Source organism: Corapipo altera, unplaced genomic scaffold (genome assembly GCF_003945725.1).
Source record: "Corapipo altera isolate COAL_440 unplaced genomic scaffold, ASM394572v1 230, whole genome shotgun sequence".
In the NCBI taxonomy this organism is placed as follows: Eukaryota; Metazoa; Chordata; class Aves; order Passeriformes; family Pipridae; genus Corapipo; species Corapipo altera.
This window is the reverse complement of record NW_020885002.1, coordinates 738,097-752,193: the sequence shown is the minus strand read 5'-3', so window position 1 is coordinate 752,193 and position 14,097 is coordinate 738,097. Positions and strand designations below refer to the sequence as shown.

General features: G+C 49.0%; 1 protein-coding gene across 3 annotated transcripts; it reads left to right on the top strand.

The window, feature by feature from the left end:
• The first annotated feature begins 2,340 nt into the window (after window positions 1–2,340).
• THNSL2 (threonine synthase like 2) lies at window positions 2,341–10,844 on the top strand. Of its 3 annotated transcripts, none has more exons than XM_027667189.1 (9): window positions 2,341–2,472; window positions 3,044–3,268; window positions 3,954–4,148; window positions 4,406–4,558; window positions 5,233–5,463; window positions 6,293–6,441; window positions 9,123–9,248; window positions 10,115–10,254; window positions 10,363–10,844. In XM_027667189.1, the coding sequence occupies exons 2-9, from the start codon at window positions 3,046–3,048 to the stop codon at window positions 10,631–10,633; spliced, it is 1,488 nt and encodes a 495-aa protein (XP_027522990.1). In that variant the 5' UTR covers window positions 2,341–2,472; window positions 3,044–3,045; the 3' UTR covers window positions 10,634–10,844. The 3 variants fall into 3 exon arrangements, with proteins under 3 accessions (XP_027522990.1, XP_027522989.1, XP_027522991.1); XM_027667188.1 differs by having other exon boundaries at window positions 2,349–2,472; window positions 3,041–3,268; XM_027667190.1 differs by lacking the exon at window positions 3,954–4,148 and having other exon boundaries at window positions 2,349–2,472; window positions 3,041–3,268.
• Window positions 10,845–14,097: the final 3,253 nt, after the last annotated feature.

Genomic DNA, 14,097 nt, shown 5'->3' with positions numbered 1-14,097 from the left:
TTCAAAATAATGTTAAAGAATCATAGAATGAATCATAGAATCATAGAATGGCCTGGGTTGGAGCAAACTTAAAGATCATCTTGTTACAAATACCTTTCACTAGACCAGGTTGCTCAGAGCTCCTTCTAAAATGAAATGCCACTCTAAACCTGAATGCATGAAAATTTCAGGGCTGAGCATGGAAAAAGCCCTCCCACTAAATGCTACTGTCATCCCAGTGAGTGTCCCAGGCACTTCTTCTGTGTTCACCTGTGGCTGCCACATCAGCAGTCTCTGCATCCCAGCATGAGCCACTGACCCTGTTAGTGAGGGTTATCACTGCTGATAGGCCCAGGACATAGACAGGCTTGTGGCAACAGCCTGCTGCAAATGCAGACAGCAGGTATCCTGGTATAACCCATTTTTTGCAGGGTTCCTGCATCTCAGAGGGATGTAATGCTGAAGGGATCATCAATCTCATTGTAAACTCTTCACTTGGAAAAAAAACATTAGCTGAATCAGTGAAGTCATCTCTTTAGCTGTGCTAAAACACACATTAGAAGAACTAGACATATGGTAAGTAAATGCCCTGGGGCATAATGTCACATAGTGGTGGGAGTAGGTGAGGTCTCATTGAAATGTGCTGGGTGACCCTTGCAGAGATGATCAGATGCACATTGGTGATGTTAAATTATTGCACTGGAAATAAGAACTATCAGATTGTTCAGCTTTTCCTGTAGATTTGATTCTTTCCTTGTTCTAGCCTAAATCTGAGCTGAGCTCGAAGTGTACTCTGTCTCTGTGTGGGCAAGGAAGGAAAATCCTAAATTCACCTTGGCACACTGTTGTGGGAGAGGGGAGAGGTCAGAGTAGAGGAGGCAAATCCTGTATCCTGCAGCTTTTAATATTTCCTTTATTTCCAATATTTCACTGTTTTTTTCCAGAGGTGCTACTTGCAGGTTTTTGTGTCAGCTACCACTGGAGCATGATGAGGAGCTGAGGCTCTGGTCTGGAGACATCAGATGGCCAGATGACCTTGGGAACTTTTGATGACTTCAGGGATGATGCTGGGGAGGTTTAACCATCAATTTAAACTTGAACCATCCCTGATGAACAAGGTCCAGCCCCCTACCTGTTTTTTTCTAGCACCTTCTGAAAGGACCTGGATGCACATCTGGGATGGGCACAGACCCCCATTGCAAGGTCAGCATCCCACAGCATGCCAGTGTGGCATGAGGACGTGATGTCTGCGGGTACAGGGAGGTCACAGCAGGTTTCATTTTTGCAATGTCATGAGGAATGTTGAGCACAGAGGTCTCCTAATGGTGGAGAGATATGGACTGGTTGGGTGATATAATGTATATAATTATAGATAAGTAGCTCCCTGCCTAGCTGATTTCCTAGAGATTTGCTCTGCTCTGCCCACTGTGTGAGCTCAGATAAATTATTAAAAAGCTTCTGTTTGCTTCCTGCTCTGCACAACACCATCAGGGGCAACTTTGCCCACAACCTGAAGTTTTGCTTCTGCCTCCTGCTGAGGAGCTTGCAGAAGCAGCCCTTTGGAATGCTGGGTGTAGAAAAGCCTGTTTCTATGTCAGTGCTCAGGGCAAGGACTGGACCACCCTCTTCTGGAAACTTTTCTCGTGGCTCCACTTACATCCCAGAGTTAAGAGAGGCAGTATAATGTGTCAGACTCCAGTGTTTTGGCAGGCAATGTGTTCCCTGCTGCAGACATGAGCTCTCTGGGTCATGGCAGGCTATTATCAGCCATCCCTTGTGCCTCTGCACCTTCTGCCTGAACTGAAGTCTCCACTCAAGCTCCAGCAGCACGCATTGAGCTGCATCCTGGGTTTGTGCAGCCACTGGTCTTGTGTCAATATTTCTCTTCAAAAAACACTTATATTAAAATAAAAAGTAGAAAAGGGATGCACAGCCATTCCCTGCAAAGGAGAACTGGTTTCTTTTTGCACAGTCCCGCACATGTCCCCTGTCCTTTCTGTGCCTCAGTTTCCCCATCAGTGGGACAGGGCTGTTAAGAGGCTAAACACTTGCCTTTGCACAGCTGAGTTACAGACTGATCTTTGTTGCAAAGATGTTTCTGACCCAAAACCTGCTTTAAGCAGGTTCAATCTCAAATTGAAATCCAAGCTCACAGTTGCATCAGATCAATGTGTTTCCTCAGCTGGGGTTACTCTGGAGACAACAAGCCTTCTGTGTCCTGTGCTTGATCACCCTCATGTTAAAAGCTCTCTCCTAATATTTAATTAGATTTCTCCCAAGCTGGAGCATACTCCCTTTCCCAGGCTCGTGCAGGGAGGCTGTCTCTGCTGGTTGCTCCGCAGGGAACATCTTCATGTTGCAACGGGGACAAGTTTTCCGTGAGCACAAGTGCAAAGGGTGACCGGGTTGGAAGCGGTGGCAGCAGGTTGTTTGTTCACTCTCCTGCCGCCCATCCCGTGCCGAGGGGCTGGAGGATTGGCCCAAGTGCCCGAGGTGGGAACAGTCGTGGGAGTTCACGGGATCTGGATGGGAAATGGCCTCTTCCAGCAGCGCCGGTGGCTGCTCGGTCGGATTTGCGTGAACACGGAGGATTTAGCTCAGCCCTTCCTGCACTGAGTCAAATCCTTTCCTTAGTTTAACCCCTTTGAACAGAATCAGCCTGCTCTAAAAACAGTTATTTCCTTTTTTTTAAAAAAAAACCCACAAAAAACTGCAGCTTTGGCAAACAGCCCACAAGGGACATGACGTGCTTGTGCAGCGGCTTCTGCGCCGTCAGGGATTTTCCTCAGGCGGGAAGTGTCTCTGGGGCAGGGTGGGAAGGGTGAAGGGAAAATGAGATGAGGAGGCTCCAGCCACCTTGGCACAAATCCCAGACGGCCTTTCCATCCCCTGAAAAATGCCACATGCCACTCACTGGCCCCCGCTGCTCCAGCTCTCTGTGACTTTTTCTGAGAGGAGGTGGTTTGTTCCCTGAGGAGCTCTGTATGTCCATAGGGGAAGTTTTTGAGGGAGTTGAGGGGGCTACTCTGGGTCCCTGGCAGTGACAGCAGTCCCTCCCCAGCAGCCATGAAGTACATCAGCACACGGGGCGGCACGAGGGCCGTTGACTTCGAGGGAACCCTCTTCTCCGGCTACGCGCCCGACGGGGGCCTGTTCATGCCCCAGAACATCCCCTCACTGGACAGGGACACCCTGCGGCGCTGGAGCAGCCTCTGCTACCGTGGGCTGGTCAAGGAGCTGTGCTCCCTCTTCATCCCAGCCAACCTGGTCCCACGGAACACACTCAGTGGTGAGCGCAGCCACGCAGGGAGCTGCTTGCGGGGATGCTGCTTTAGGGTGTTCAGATGCACCTGCCTGCCTACACCCCACCCTCTTGTGGCCCCCAGAGGATGGAGCCTGCTGCACTATTGCCTGCTTTTTTTCTGTACCCTGATCTCCTCTGTCACCTTGCAGGAAAAGGTGTTCCCTGTGTGCAAATAGGGATTCTGGTGACTTCAGTAGTGATGTCTGATGCTGTGACCCTGCTCCCTGCTGGGTCACCCGGCTGCTCTGCTGAGCTCCAGACTTGCCCTCCCTCCAGGGCTTCCTGCTGCTCCATGCTCTCCTTGAGAACACATTTTTAATGTTTTACAACATTTAAGAGCTGTCACCTCCACCAGAGGGCAGCTGCAACCTCTGTCTCAACGGCACATAGTGATAAAACTCAGGTTTCCTGTATTTTATGTTTTAGCACAGTTTTCTCTGATTGTGTAGAGTATCCCCTGGGGTTACTTGGCATAGAGTTATCAAACACCATGAAGCTGGGCTGGTTTATTCCTAGTAACTACTAATAACTTGCTGAATGTCTGTCACCGCTCCAACAACTCAGAGTCTTTGGTTGTGCAGAAAGGTACCAGGAGCATGAAGAACACAGGTGCAGGAAGCCCTGGGTCAGAAAAACAATCTAACAGCTCCTTTAACCATTTTCCCTCTAGATCTGATCGACAAGGCCTTCAGCAGGTTCAGGCACAAGGATGTTGTCCATTTATCCAGGCTGAAAGATGGGCTGAATGTTTTGGAGCTGTGGCACGGGGTTACTTTTGCGTTTAAGGATCTGTCCTTGTCCTGCACAGGGCAGTTTTTGCAATATTTCTTGGAGAAAAAGCAGAAGCACATCACTATTCTGGTGGGTGAGTATGTCTCTTTGTGGGGGGTAACATTTCTGGGCAGGCCTTCACCTTGAGAACCACCATCCCACAGCCCTCCCCACAGATGCCCCAGGGTGATATTGCCTTATGGGTGGCTGGTGAGTGATCTCCAGGCAATGCCAGGGTGGCTCCTCTAGTCAAAAACATCTCGTGGAGCATCTTTTCTTAAAGTGCAGAAATGCAGGTTTGACTGATGCATCAATTTTTTCTTTTCTTGGTACTTCCTTACTTTGAAACAGGGACTTCAGGGGACACAGGGAGCTCGGCCATCGAGAGTGTGAGAGGGCAGAAGAACATGGACATCTTTGTTCTGCTGCCCAAGGGGCTCTGCACCCAGATACAGGAACTTCAGATGACCACCGTCATTGAAGACAATGTCCACGTTTTTGCTGGTTGGTCCTGCTGTTGGACTGTCCACTCTATGGCCCTACTGTGTCAAAACCATGACCCTTAAAGTGTCAGGGGGATGCTCAGTGGGATTTGCAGCTTTAGCAGCTGTAGCCAGCCGGGTCATTGCCATCACCATGCCCCGACATCTTGCTAACAGGAGACGACATGCCCAGTTTGGTGACCAAGTGGTTCAAGGCTTCTTTGTCTCCTGGCCACAGATCAGAGCTGCATCCATGCAGGCAGTTGGTGTTTGGCTACACTGAGTTCAGCACCATTTCTTGACACTAAAAGGATTTGGAGTCACCCCTGCCCTCTATCTTCTCACCTTCATGTGTGATCCATCCCCTACCACTTTGCCATCCCCATGGGTCAGCATCCCCACTGGGTGCTTGAGCTGCTTGAGTTCCCATGGACTCTTCTGCTCAGCCAGGTCTCACCTTGGCATCTCACAAGGGGAAATACATATTTGGGGAATATATATTTGGTATAAGCAGGAACCCCGAGTGCCACGTCTGCAGAAACCACCCGACATCCACAGGGGGCCACTCAGCCCCTGAGGCAGATGGGCCACAGCAAACCCCAGGGCTTGAGACCAACCCCTATTTCTGAGCAGAAATACCTTGTGCCTGATGCACTGCTGTTGGCAGATCTAATCTTTCCTTTCTCCTTTTGACAGCTCATGGGAACAGCGATGAAATCGATGAGCCCATCAAGGAACTGTTGGCTGATGACGATTTTGCCAGAAAATACAATTTGATGAGCTTGAATTCCATCAACTGGTCTAGGATTATGGTGCAGATTGCTCACTTCTTCTATGCTTACTTTCAGTGTGCCCCATCCCTGGATACCACCCCGTTGCCAGTGGTGGAAATTGTTGTGCCAACAGGAGGAGGAGGAAATATCACAGGTAAAGGGAAAAAGATAGGTTAGATAAGAGAGACAATGCTGTGATCTATAGACCAAAAGCACTTCACAGATACTGGGTATTGCTATTTATTAAAACACCCACTCTCTGGTAGGATTTCTTCAGAACCACTTTTATTTTATTACTCATGTGTGCTTATTACTCAATTTAGGTGTCACTGATGATTTACAAGGTGCAGAAAAACCCAAACCATCCTTTGATGATGACTGTAGCTATCTTGAGGATGGGAACATTAGGAGAGGACAGAATGTGTTTGATGAAGAAAAGAGGGAAAATACTGTGGCTCTGATTTCTTAAGTGAGACATTAACAGAGGTGTGGAGTCCTGCCTAGTCCTACTCTGGTTTGCATGGTAGTGTGTGGTCAATCACTCATAATTGCATAATCTGACCTTCTAAATGAGAACCCTTGATTGCCTCTGTCCCAAAATAGGCATAGAACTGTCTTATGACAGCAACAAAGGATTTGAAATATTCACTGCTCTTCCAGGCTGCCCATCTGAGGCAGCATTAACAAGCCCAAAATCTTCATCTCTCTTGCTTGCACAGCACCTGCCTGACCTCTCGTTCCCTAACCATCCATCATCAAATGTGGAAATGCCCAAAGGTCAGTGTTCAATGGCAGGTGGAGCATTGCATCCCTGGATTTTATAATCTGGTGCTCTACCAAACCCCTGGAGACAGATATCTCAGAGCCCACCAGGGAATATCATTCGTGTCTGCTTCTGAGCTGGGTGCTCAATCAATTTGTACAATGACTCCTTTGTTGAATTTCCTTTGAAAATTTATTATTTTTCACTGTTTTTTTCCCAGCTGGCTGTATTGCCCAGAAAATGGGTCTCCCAATTCGAGTTGTTGCCGTGGTGAACAGCAATGACATCATTCATAGGACTGTCCAACATGGAGATTTCTCAGTGGCAGAGAGCGTGAAGGCTACATTAGCATCAGCCATGGATATTCAGGTATGTAGTGAATTGGCCAAAACGGGGAAATAGCATATATTGAATTTTTTTTGCTTTTACTCTGATCTACCTGCATAATTCTGCCACTAGTAGTGCCTCTTAGTGATGCTTTAGGAGGTGTGACTCCTATTAACCATTTATGCTGCAGACTGCTGAGCTGAGATAGATCAAACACCCTCCTCCTCACTTTTCAGGGCTTGACTTTATGATCTTCATTGTTAAATGCTGTGTTTCTGGGGTTTTGTCCTGTGCAAGGTTAGCAAGAGAGGGACACTTTCACAACATGTGACAACTACAGAATTATAAATGCCACCATGTCTCAGGGGTTTTGTTGATGCTTCTGAAAGGCTCCGCCAAGAGCAAGAGGAGAGACCAGGAAGAAGGTAGGGAAGTCCAGAAGAAATGCCTCATTTATGGCCGTCTGCAGCTTGCTCAGAGCAAAACAAGTCTCAACAGGCAGGCAAAGGCCTCAGAAAGAAAAGTTGTGGAGGTACAGAAACCAAACACCTGGAAGCAAATACCTTCTGTTTCATCCCTACCCTGTGATCCCCAGGGATTGGATCTGCTTCCAAACAAGTGATCAAAGAGGGAAACACTTGGTGTTGTGTCTCTGTGGCCTTAAGCTACCTGGATTTTCCAAAAGCTGTTCAAACACCTTGGGAGGACCCGGGAGCCTGGAGGGGTTGCTATGCTCTGCAGTCACTAAGTCCATGTGCCCCTGTCACCAGGCTGTGCTCTGCAACTTGGCTTTCCTCCCAAGCCATGAACTTGGGGAGCTCCTCAGAGATCCAGGGGTATCTGGGATCCTCTCTGGACCCATGTCCCTTCAGTAGTACTGCTCTGCTGAGGTACCCAAGCATGTGCCAGCCTTTGGGATTATGGCAACAGGCAGTCAGGCAAGGTTATATCCTGAGATTGCTGAGCAGCTGGATGGGTGTATCCCTCTGCACATCCCTCTCCACACCTGCATGGGACATCATTGTTCAGCTCACATCTGAAGCATCCATGAAAATTTTTCCACAGCATAAGAAACCATTCATTCTTGAGGGGAATTCAGGAGGTCTCTAGTTGGGGCCTGTTTAAAGCAGGGTCAGCCCTGAGGTCACACCAGATTGCTCAGGGATTTTCCATTCAGGTATTGGAAACCTTTAAAGATGGAGAGTGCAGAGCCACTTTAGGTTGCCTCTTCTGCAGCCTAAAGCATAGCAGTGAAAATTTTCCCATTGGATGCTGCCTAAAGAGTTACAGGTGAAGCAGGAAGTCTGGTGTGGATGAGCCCTGTAAGGAGCAATCCCAGGAGAATCACAGCAGGTCCTATGTCTTTGCAGCACCTAAAGACAACCAGGGGATGTTCTCTGGCCCTGAGGTCAGGAAGCACCACACAGCTCATGTCCACATGCCAAAACTTTGTCCCCAGTGTGATCTGTCCTCCAAATTGGGCCCCCAAGTTCTCCTGGACAGTTCTGGTGGCCTGGGACAGAAGCAGAAGCCTTACTTAGGTGGTAAGACCAGTACTTGCACCAGTGTCCTGGCCCAGTTCGGCTGACTGGTGTTGACACAGAGATCTGTAGTGGAAACCAAAAGGCTGGTATGAATGGAGGGTGAAGGGGAAGCATGTGTGAAGGATGTGGGAGCAGCAGAAAGAAGGACAGAAGAGATGTTGGGAGCATGGTGCTGGAGGAACTTCTGGGAGCAGGTTGTTGAAGTCCAGGGCACACTGACATGAAGCTTCTCAGGACAACCAGGTTGGGAAGCAGAGGACAGCCTGAAACAGGGGACAACCTAAAGCAAAGGGCAGGCAACACCCAGACTAGACTGAAGATTAGAGGCTCTGGTAGGTGATGATGGGAAGATGAAGGACAGAACTGGGGCCATAAGACACCCAGATAAGGACATAAAAGTCTGAGTAGGACCTGATGACTCTCCAAGGTAGAACAAGATGGAGTGACAAAAGGTCGCAGGCAGAAAGATGTGAAGAGTTCATTCAAACCCATCACTTGAACCCAGGAAATGTGATGAGTACTCTGTGAGTTGGTGCCCCTTGTCCTGTCTGTCCCTACAAGGTGTCTCATCCAAACCACTGGATGAATGTTTCTTAGTGCTTGTAAACATGCAGGGATGAGACAGGGAGAAGATAAATTGGTTTGTGACCCTCCTCTATGGTCTTGCACAGAGCTCTGCTGCAGTGTTGCAACACTGATTGCTACGCAGCCATACAGGCCAGTCAGGCCCTATATGTGCCCTATAAGTTCACAAAGATTATCAGCCAGCCCTGCAGGGAGCTGAGTGTTGCTGTGAGTCACTCAGCATCTGCAACACTGAGTAAACAGCTGGATATTTCTGGTTCTCCAGTGCACAGTGTGTTATTACTCTGGGTTCATCACGGTGATTGTACAGATGCGGTCACACCGTTGATTCATCGGTCATCCCTGCATTTTCTGTTTTAATCTGATGGTCACTGTCAAACAGGTCAAAGGTCCAAAAGACATCGTGTTCCCAAATACTTGTCTTGAGATGTAGGTGAGCAAAGGGAAGACAAAAAGCCCATGCCAGCTGCCACCAAGAAAAATGCAGCAGTAGGACCTCAACCCTATGGAGACATCAGAGAATCCACACAGGTGCTCTTCCCCTGAGATGGATGCTTGAATTTCCACTGCTCACCTATTGCTTTGTTTTCCCAGGAGCCTTACAATGTGGAGAGGATCCTGTGGCTGCTCTCAGGCTGTGACAGCAGCCTGATAAAAACGCTGATGGAGCGATTCAGTGCGTCGAAAAGGCTAACGCTGCCAGAGGATTTGCACAGAAAGGTCAGTTCCTGACACACACAACACTATGTATGTGTGTGTGTGTGTAAGGAGAACTACCGTTTTCAACTCATTTACAGAATAAAAAAATCATAGTGGAGAGCTTCCAACCAAAAATTTAAGCATGAGGCCAGAACAGAAGTTTTATATCAATGTGTGTGCACTGAGGTGTTAAAAGCCGCTTTTAAATTTTATTTTTTTTAAAAAAGGCTCTTTCTTCTTTGCAAAACTAATTTAATAAATGCCTACAATTATTTAGTTAGGATCTGAAACCACCCCATCCTTGTCCATGCACCGAGGCATCATGCAGCAGATGCTGGCACAAATTTTGAGTGTTTGGCAGTGGGTCTGGTGACTCGGGTGCTGCAATTCAGCCTCACTCTTACGGCAAATGGGAGCACAACACAGAGAGAGATACGAGAGAAAACCGAAGATATGAACTATGAGAGGGCCAGATGCAAAACCCTGCCTCTTCCCATCCAAATTCCCACTCACTGTCCCTCACTGAGCATCCTTTGCTTGGTGCCTACTCCTGCTTGCGCAGCAAGATAAATACTAAGTAATGATTTTATTAAAAGCAAGAAGAGCTCTTACACTGAGGTGGGTTTTACAAGTCCCTCAGAGCATGGGAATAGAAGCCAAGAGCTGAGGAGCTGAGTCTTGGCTCCTTTCCACCCATGCTCGCAGCACCTGTGGATGGAAACCCCTTGCTCACACTCCGTCTCCATGGTTGTTTCCAGCAGTGCTGTAGCAACCCCTCTTCCTTCAGTCCTTGGGGAGCTCCGTCCTCCAGCCTCCCTATTTTGAATTGCTTTGCTGATGCTTGTGGCTGATGCCCTGTACAGAACAAACCTCCCTGATTCCCACAGCTTTCTGAGACCCTACAATCCTGCTCAGCCTCCGATGAGGATATTGTTGGAGCCATGCGGCGCTGCTGGGAGGAAAACCGGTACCTGCTGTGCCCCCACTCTGCCGTGGCTGCTCACTACCACTACTCTCAGCCGGACAGGTGAGGGAGTGTTGGGGACTGGAGCATCACTATCCCCTTGTTCCTTCAGTATCTCCAGCCCAGGGCTTGCTTACATCCCAAATTTCCTTGCTTTTCTTCCCTTTGCAGTATTCCCCGGTGTTGCTTAGCTCCAGCCTCCGCAGCCAAATTTCAGGATGCCGTGCTCCGAGCTGGCCTGGTTCCCCAGATCCCCCCTGAAATCACTGCCCTGACAACGATGGAGACCAGGTCCACTCCCTTGGAGCGGGGACAGGACTGGGCACAGGTGCTCCGGGGGCGGATTGGAGCCGTGGCACAGCAGTGGGAGGCAGAGGGGGGGTGTCAGTTTGCACCCCTGGGGCAGCATGGGATCAGGGGGCAGGTAGTCACACAGACCTGAGGTACTGGGCACAGCTGGCCAATGCCTCCCTCATTCTCTGTTCCCAGGAAAGCCCCATGTTACACTGGGAGCAGCTTCCATGCAATGATTTATTAGCAAGAACGCACTTCCCCATTGAAGTATGTGGACTATTTCATAACATTTTTAGTAAAGAGCTTTGCAATTGTATCCCCTTTGTCCTAATAATTCATAAAATCTGATTGAAACTCTGGATTGACCTGCCTGTTCCATCTTTACTGGCTATTACAGAAAGATTCCTTAGCACTACCCACTGCTTCTTGAGCATTATCCAGTGATTCTGGCTCTGTGCTGGGATGTTCAGCCCAGTGATCCCGGTAACACCCAAGATGCTCAATGGGAAACACATGCAAGACTAGAGCTAATCCACTTTACCCATCCCTGTAATTTAGGCAGTGGCAGGGATCATTCCCAGGCATTGAAACTTGCTCAATTATAGTGTTAAATGGCAGATGTTTTCCCTGGACATGCTTATCTTACAGCACTGGAAAGCAGTTCTTTATCTCACGGCTTTTGGTCCTAGTCCTGCTGCAGACTCTTCCCAGGCAACTTCCACTGTAACGAGCAGGAAATGGGAAATTCCCCTTATCCTCTGCCTGAAACTTCAGGTCATTCAATACCACGTTCCCATCATATACATATAAATATATAAATACCTTGTGTGGGAGCTGCCTCCACAAGTCATGCATCTGGCAGGAATCTCTTGTGCCTAAAAAAGGGGAAAGAAAAATAGGAATAATTATACTGGGGGGAAAAATCCCCCTCTGCCATCAAAAAAAATTCCCCCTTTGACATCAAAGGAAGTCCTGTAATGGGAGGATTAATTTGAAGATTTAGTGGCATTTAACAGGGTAAAAGTAAGTTCTGTGAAGTGATTCAGCTTGGGATGTTGCAGAATGTGCGGGAAGAGTGGGAAGCTTTGCCTGGGCTGCCTTGCTGGCACCCAGCAAGCCTTTTCCTTGGCTCCCTCCGGCACAACCGGCCCTGTGCCACCTTCTTCCATCCCACTGAAACCCTGCAGGAGAGGAGGGACCTGTGCTTTCTCCAGGATGGGGGGCTGAGGCTGCCCCATCCGAATTAACGTGGGTGAGGGAAACAGCTTAGTTGAAAATTATGCAAAAAACCACAGCACTTGGACGTTTTTAATGCTAACAGCTCTACTTGCATGGATTAAGGAGCTGAGAGGAAAATGGTGGTGGGGTTCAGGAATGATGCTTCACAAGGCCATCATTCACCCTTCTTTAAGAGCCAAACCAGCAAAATACCTGCTATTTAAGCAGCAGCTTAACCTCAGCCTCACAAATAACCCTGCCCTGAAGGATGGCTTTGCACGTGGTGGGGAGGTGGTGCAGCATGTCACTGGGGGTGCCAGTGAGAAACCTCCTGGTCCCATTCAACCCCCACAATCCCCTCTGGTTGATGCAGGTGTTATACTCAGTGGACTCTACCACCTTTAAAAGCTGCCTCCCCAAATCTTGCGGCTCTCGGCTGGGGACGTCTGCCCAGTTGTAATTTAGCTCTTAATCATACCTTAAGACACCCTGTGAGAGGAGAGAGGCCTGAAATTCCACATCCAAGTAAGAGGTTGCAAACCCAGCTGTCTGGTGAGGACTGGAGTAGGAGGAGGAGACAGGAGGGCAAGGGGCCAGACCCGGACCCCTCACTGGGGAACACAGGGAAGGATGGGGTGAGTGGGGCTGGACTCACAGCCTGCCAAGGTCCTGGTGTGTTTTGCAAGCAGAAAGCCTGATGAATACATTCCATGCTCCCATCCCAATGCCCTGAAGCAGTAGGATGGGTAAAGGATCCGGCCTCGCTGCAGACAGTGCCCAGGAAGGGTGAAAAGGAGTTTAATTCTCAACCGTCCTTGAGGATACTCCTATGGCGTATCAGATTTTTTGGGGGGAATGACGCGACAAAAACTCTCTCTGCGATCTCTGGGCCAGAAGCACAGCAGGAAAAGCCTGTTCCATGCCTGGAGCCAAGGCAGAGGGAGCTCAGACAAGCTCAGCTTGCAGGGGGTGCTGCACTCCCACAGGGGGAAATGTGCAGCCGCACGTGCCAGGCCAGTGCCTGGGATATGGGAATGAACCTGGCCCCGTGGGCATGCTGTGTCCCACCCTGCTTCGGGACCATGGCATCTGTGGCCACTCACACTGGTATCTCCCACTCTGTCCCCAGAACAGGAGCTTGGGGCTCTGCTCACTCATCCTCAGGTGTCTGGCTGAGAGGGAAGGTCAGTTTGGTTTGTTGGAAAGACGGAAAATGGAGGGAGGAAAGTCGTGCAGAAAAGTGGTCTCTCCTCACCCAACACTGCTGGGGGGCTGCAGTCTCTGGCAGCCTGACATGCTCCCAATGTTAACAATATATTAGTTCTGCCCCTTCCAGAGCTGATCACAAATCCAGGACAGACTTGTCAAATAGTTCACCTCATACATCAGCTGATCACACTTTTCTTCAGCAAAAATTCCAATTTCAGGTCCCTCACCACAAGATCTGACACATGTGATCCAGGAGACAGTGATGCCCATGAAAAAGTGGCCATACTCCATGGGAATCCCATGTTCCCCGAGAGGTCAGGACATCCTTCACACTGAGGGATGTGGCTGGGATGTGTTTCTCACTCCTATGTATCTTGAGGAGAAAGTAATGTCTTGGGATCTGTCTGGATACTCATGGGGTCTACCCTTTAAGCCATCTGCCTCCAAGCTTGCAGTTGTTACCTGGTGTTGGGTCCCATGGAGACTTCAGCAGCAGAGCCAAGCTGTGATTCATCACTCCAGTCATTAATAGGGCCATTAAGAGTGCTGTTCATTAAAGGGGTACATGGGATGACTGGCTGACTGCAGCACTGGTTGAAACAAACTTGAGAGGAACATAAAATCCCGGGCTGCAGGTGAGGATGCTATTTCCCGTGAGCAGAGCAGTCCAGCCTTCCCCTGTGCTTTGCCACAATGTCCATCCCCACCTTCCAACTTGTGGCCACCCAGCCCACCCCTCCCACCCAAGGAACTGATTTGGAGGCAATTACTCCACTGACTGGGCTGCCACGTCCCTCTGCTCCAGTGTCACATTTATGAGCTTGGAGGAGGAGTCCACAACGTGGTGAATTATAAGCCAATGCTTTAAAACAGTGTTCTGAAGGTTTGGGAGTTGAATTATTATTTATAAGGCCCTGGGGGTGCCATGTAATTTATGGACAGGTATGAAGACAAGTAGGCGCTCAGACATGGGGATGAACCCAGTGTAAATGCTGAGATAGAAAGATAGATGGATGGATGAAGATAAGCTTCTTGGCCAGGAGAGCTGGAGATTGAAAAACTGGAGATTGAGAAGCCTGCCCTTAGACATCTCTGCTCTCAGACATCTCTGCTCTCCTGGAGTGATACCTACTGTCCCCGTACTCTCACTCCATAAAAGCAATTTCAAACCTAGTGCAAATAATT

What these genes read in the sequence shown, in the direction of transcription:
- THNSL2 (XM_027667189.1), top strand. Translation starts at nt 3,046, where the DNA reads ATGAAGTACATCAGCACACGGGGCGGCACGAGGGCCGTTGACTTCGAG. An exon ending in CCCACGGAACACACTCAGTG is followed by an intron (nt 3,269 to 3,953) that starts GTGAGCGCAGCC and finishes TTTTCCCTCTAG; the next exon opens with ATCTGATCGACAAGGCCTTC. An exon ending in AGGAGGAGGAAATATCACAG is followed by an intron (nt 5,464 to 6,292) that starts GTAAAGGGAAAA and finishes TTTTTTTCCCAG; the next exon opens with CTGGCTGTATTGCCCAGAAA.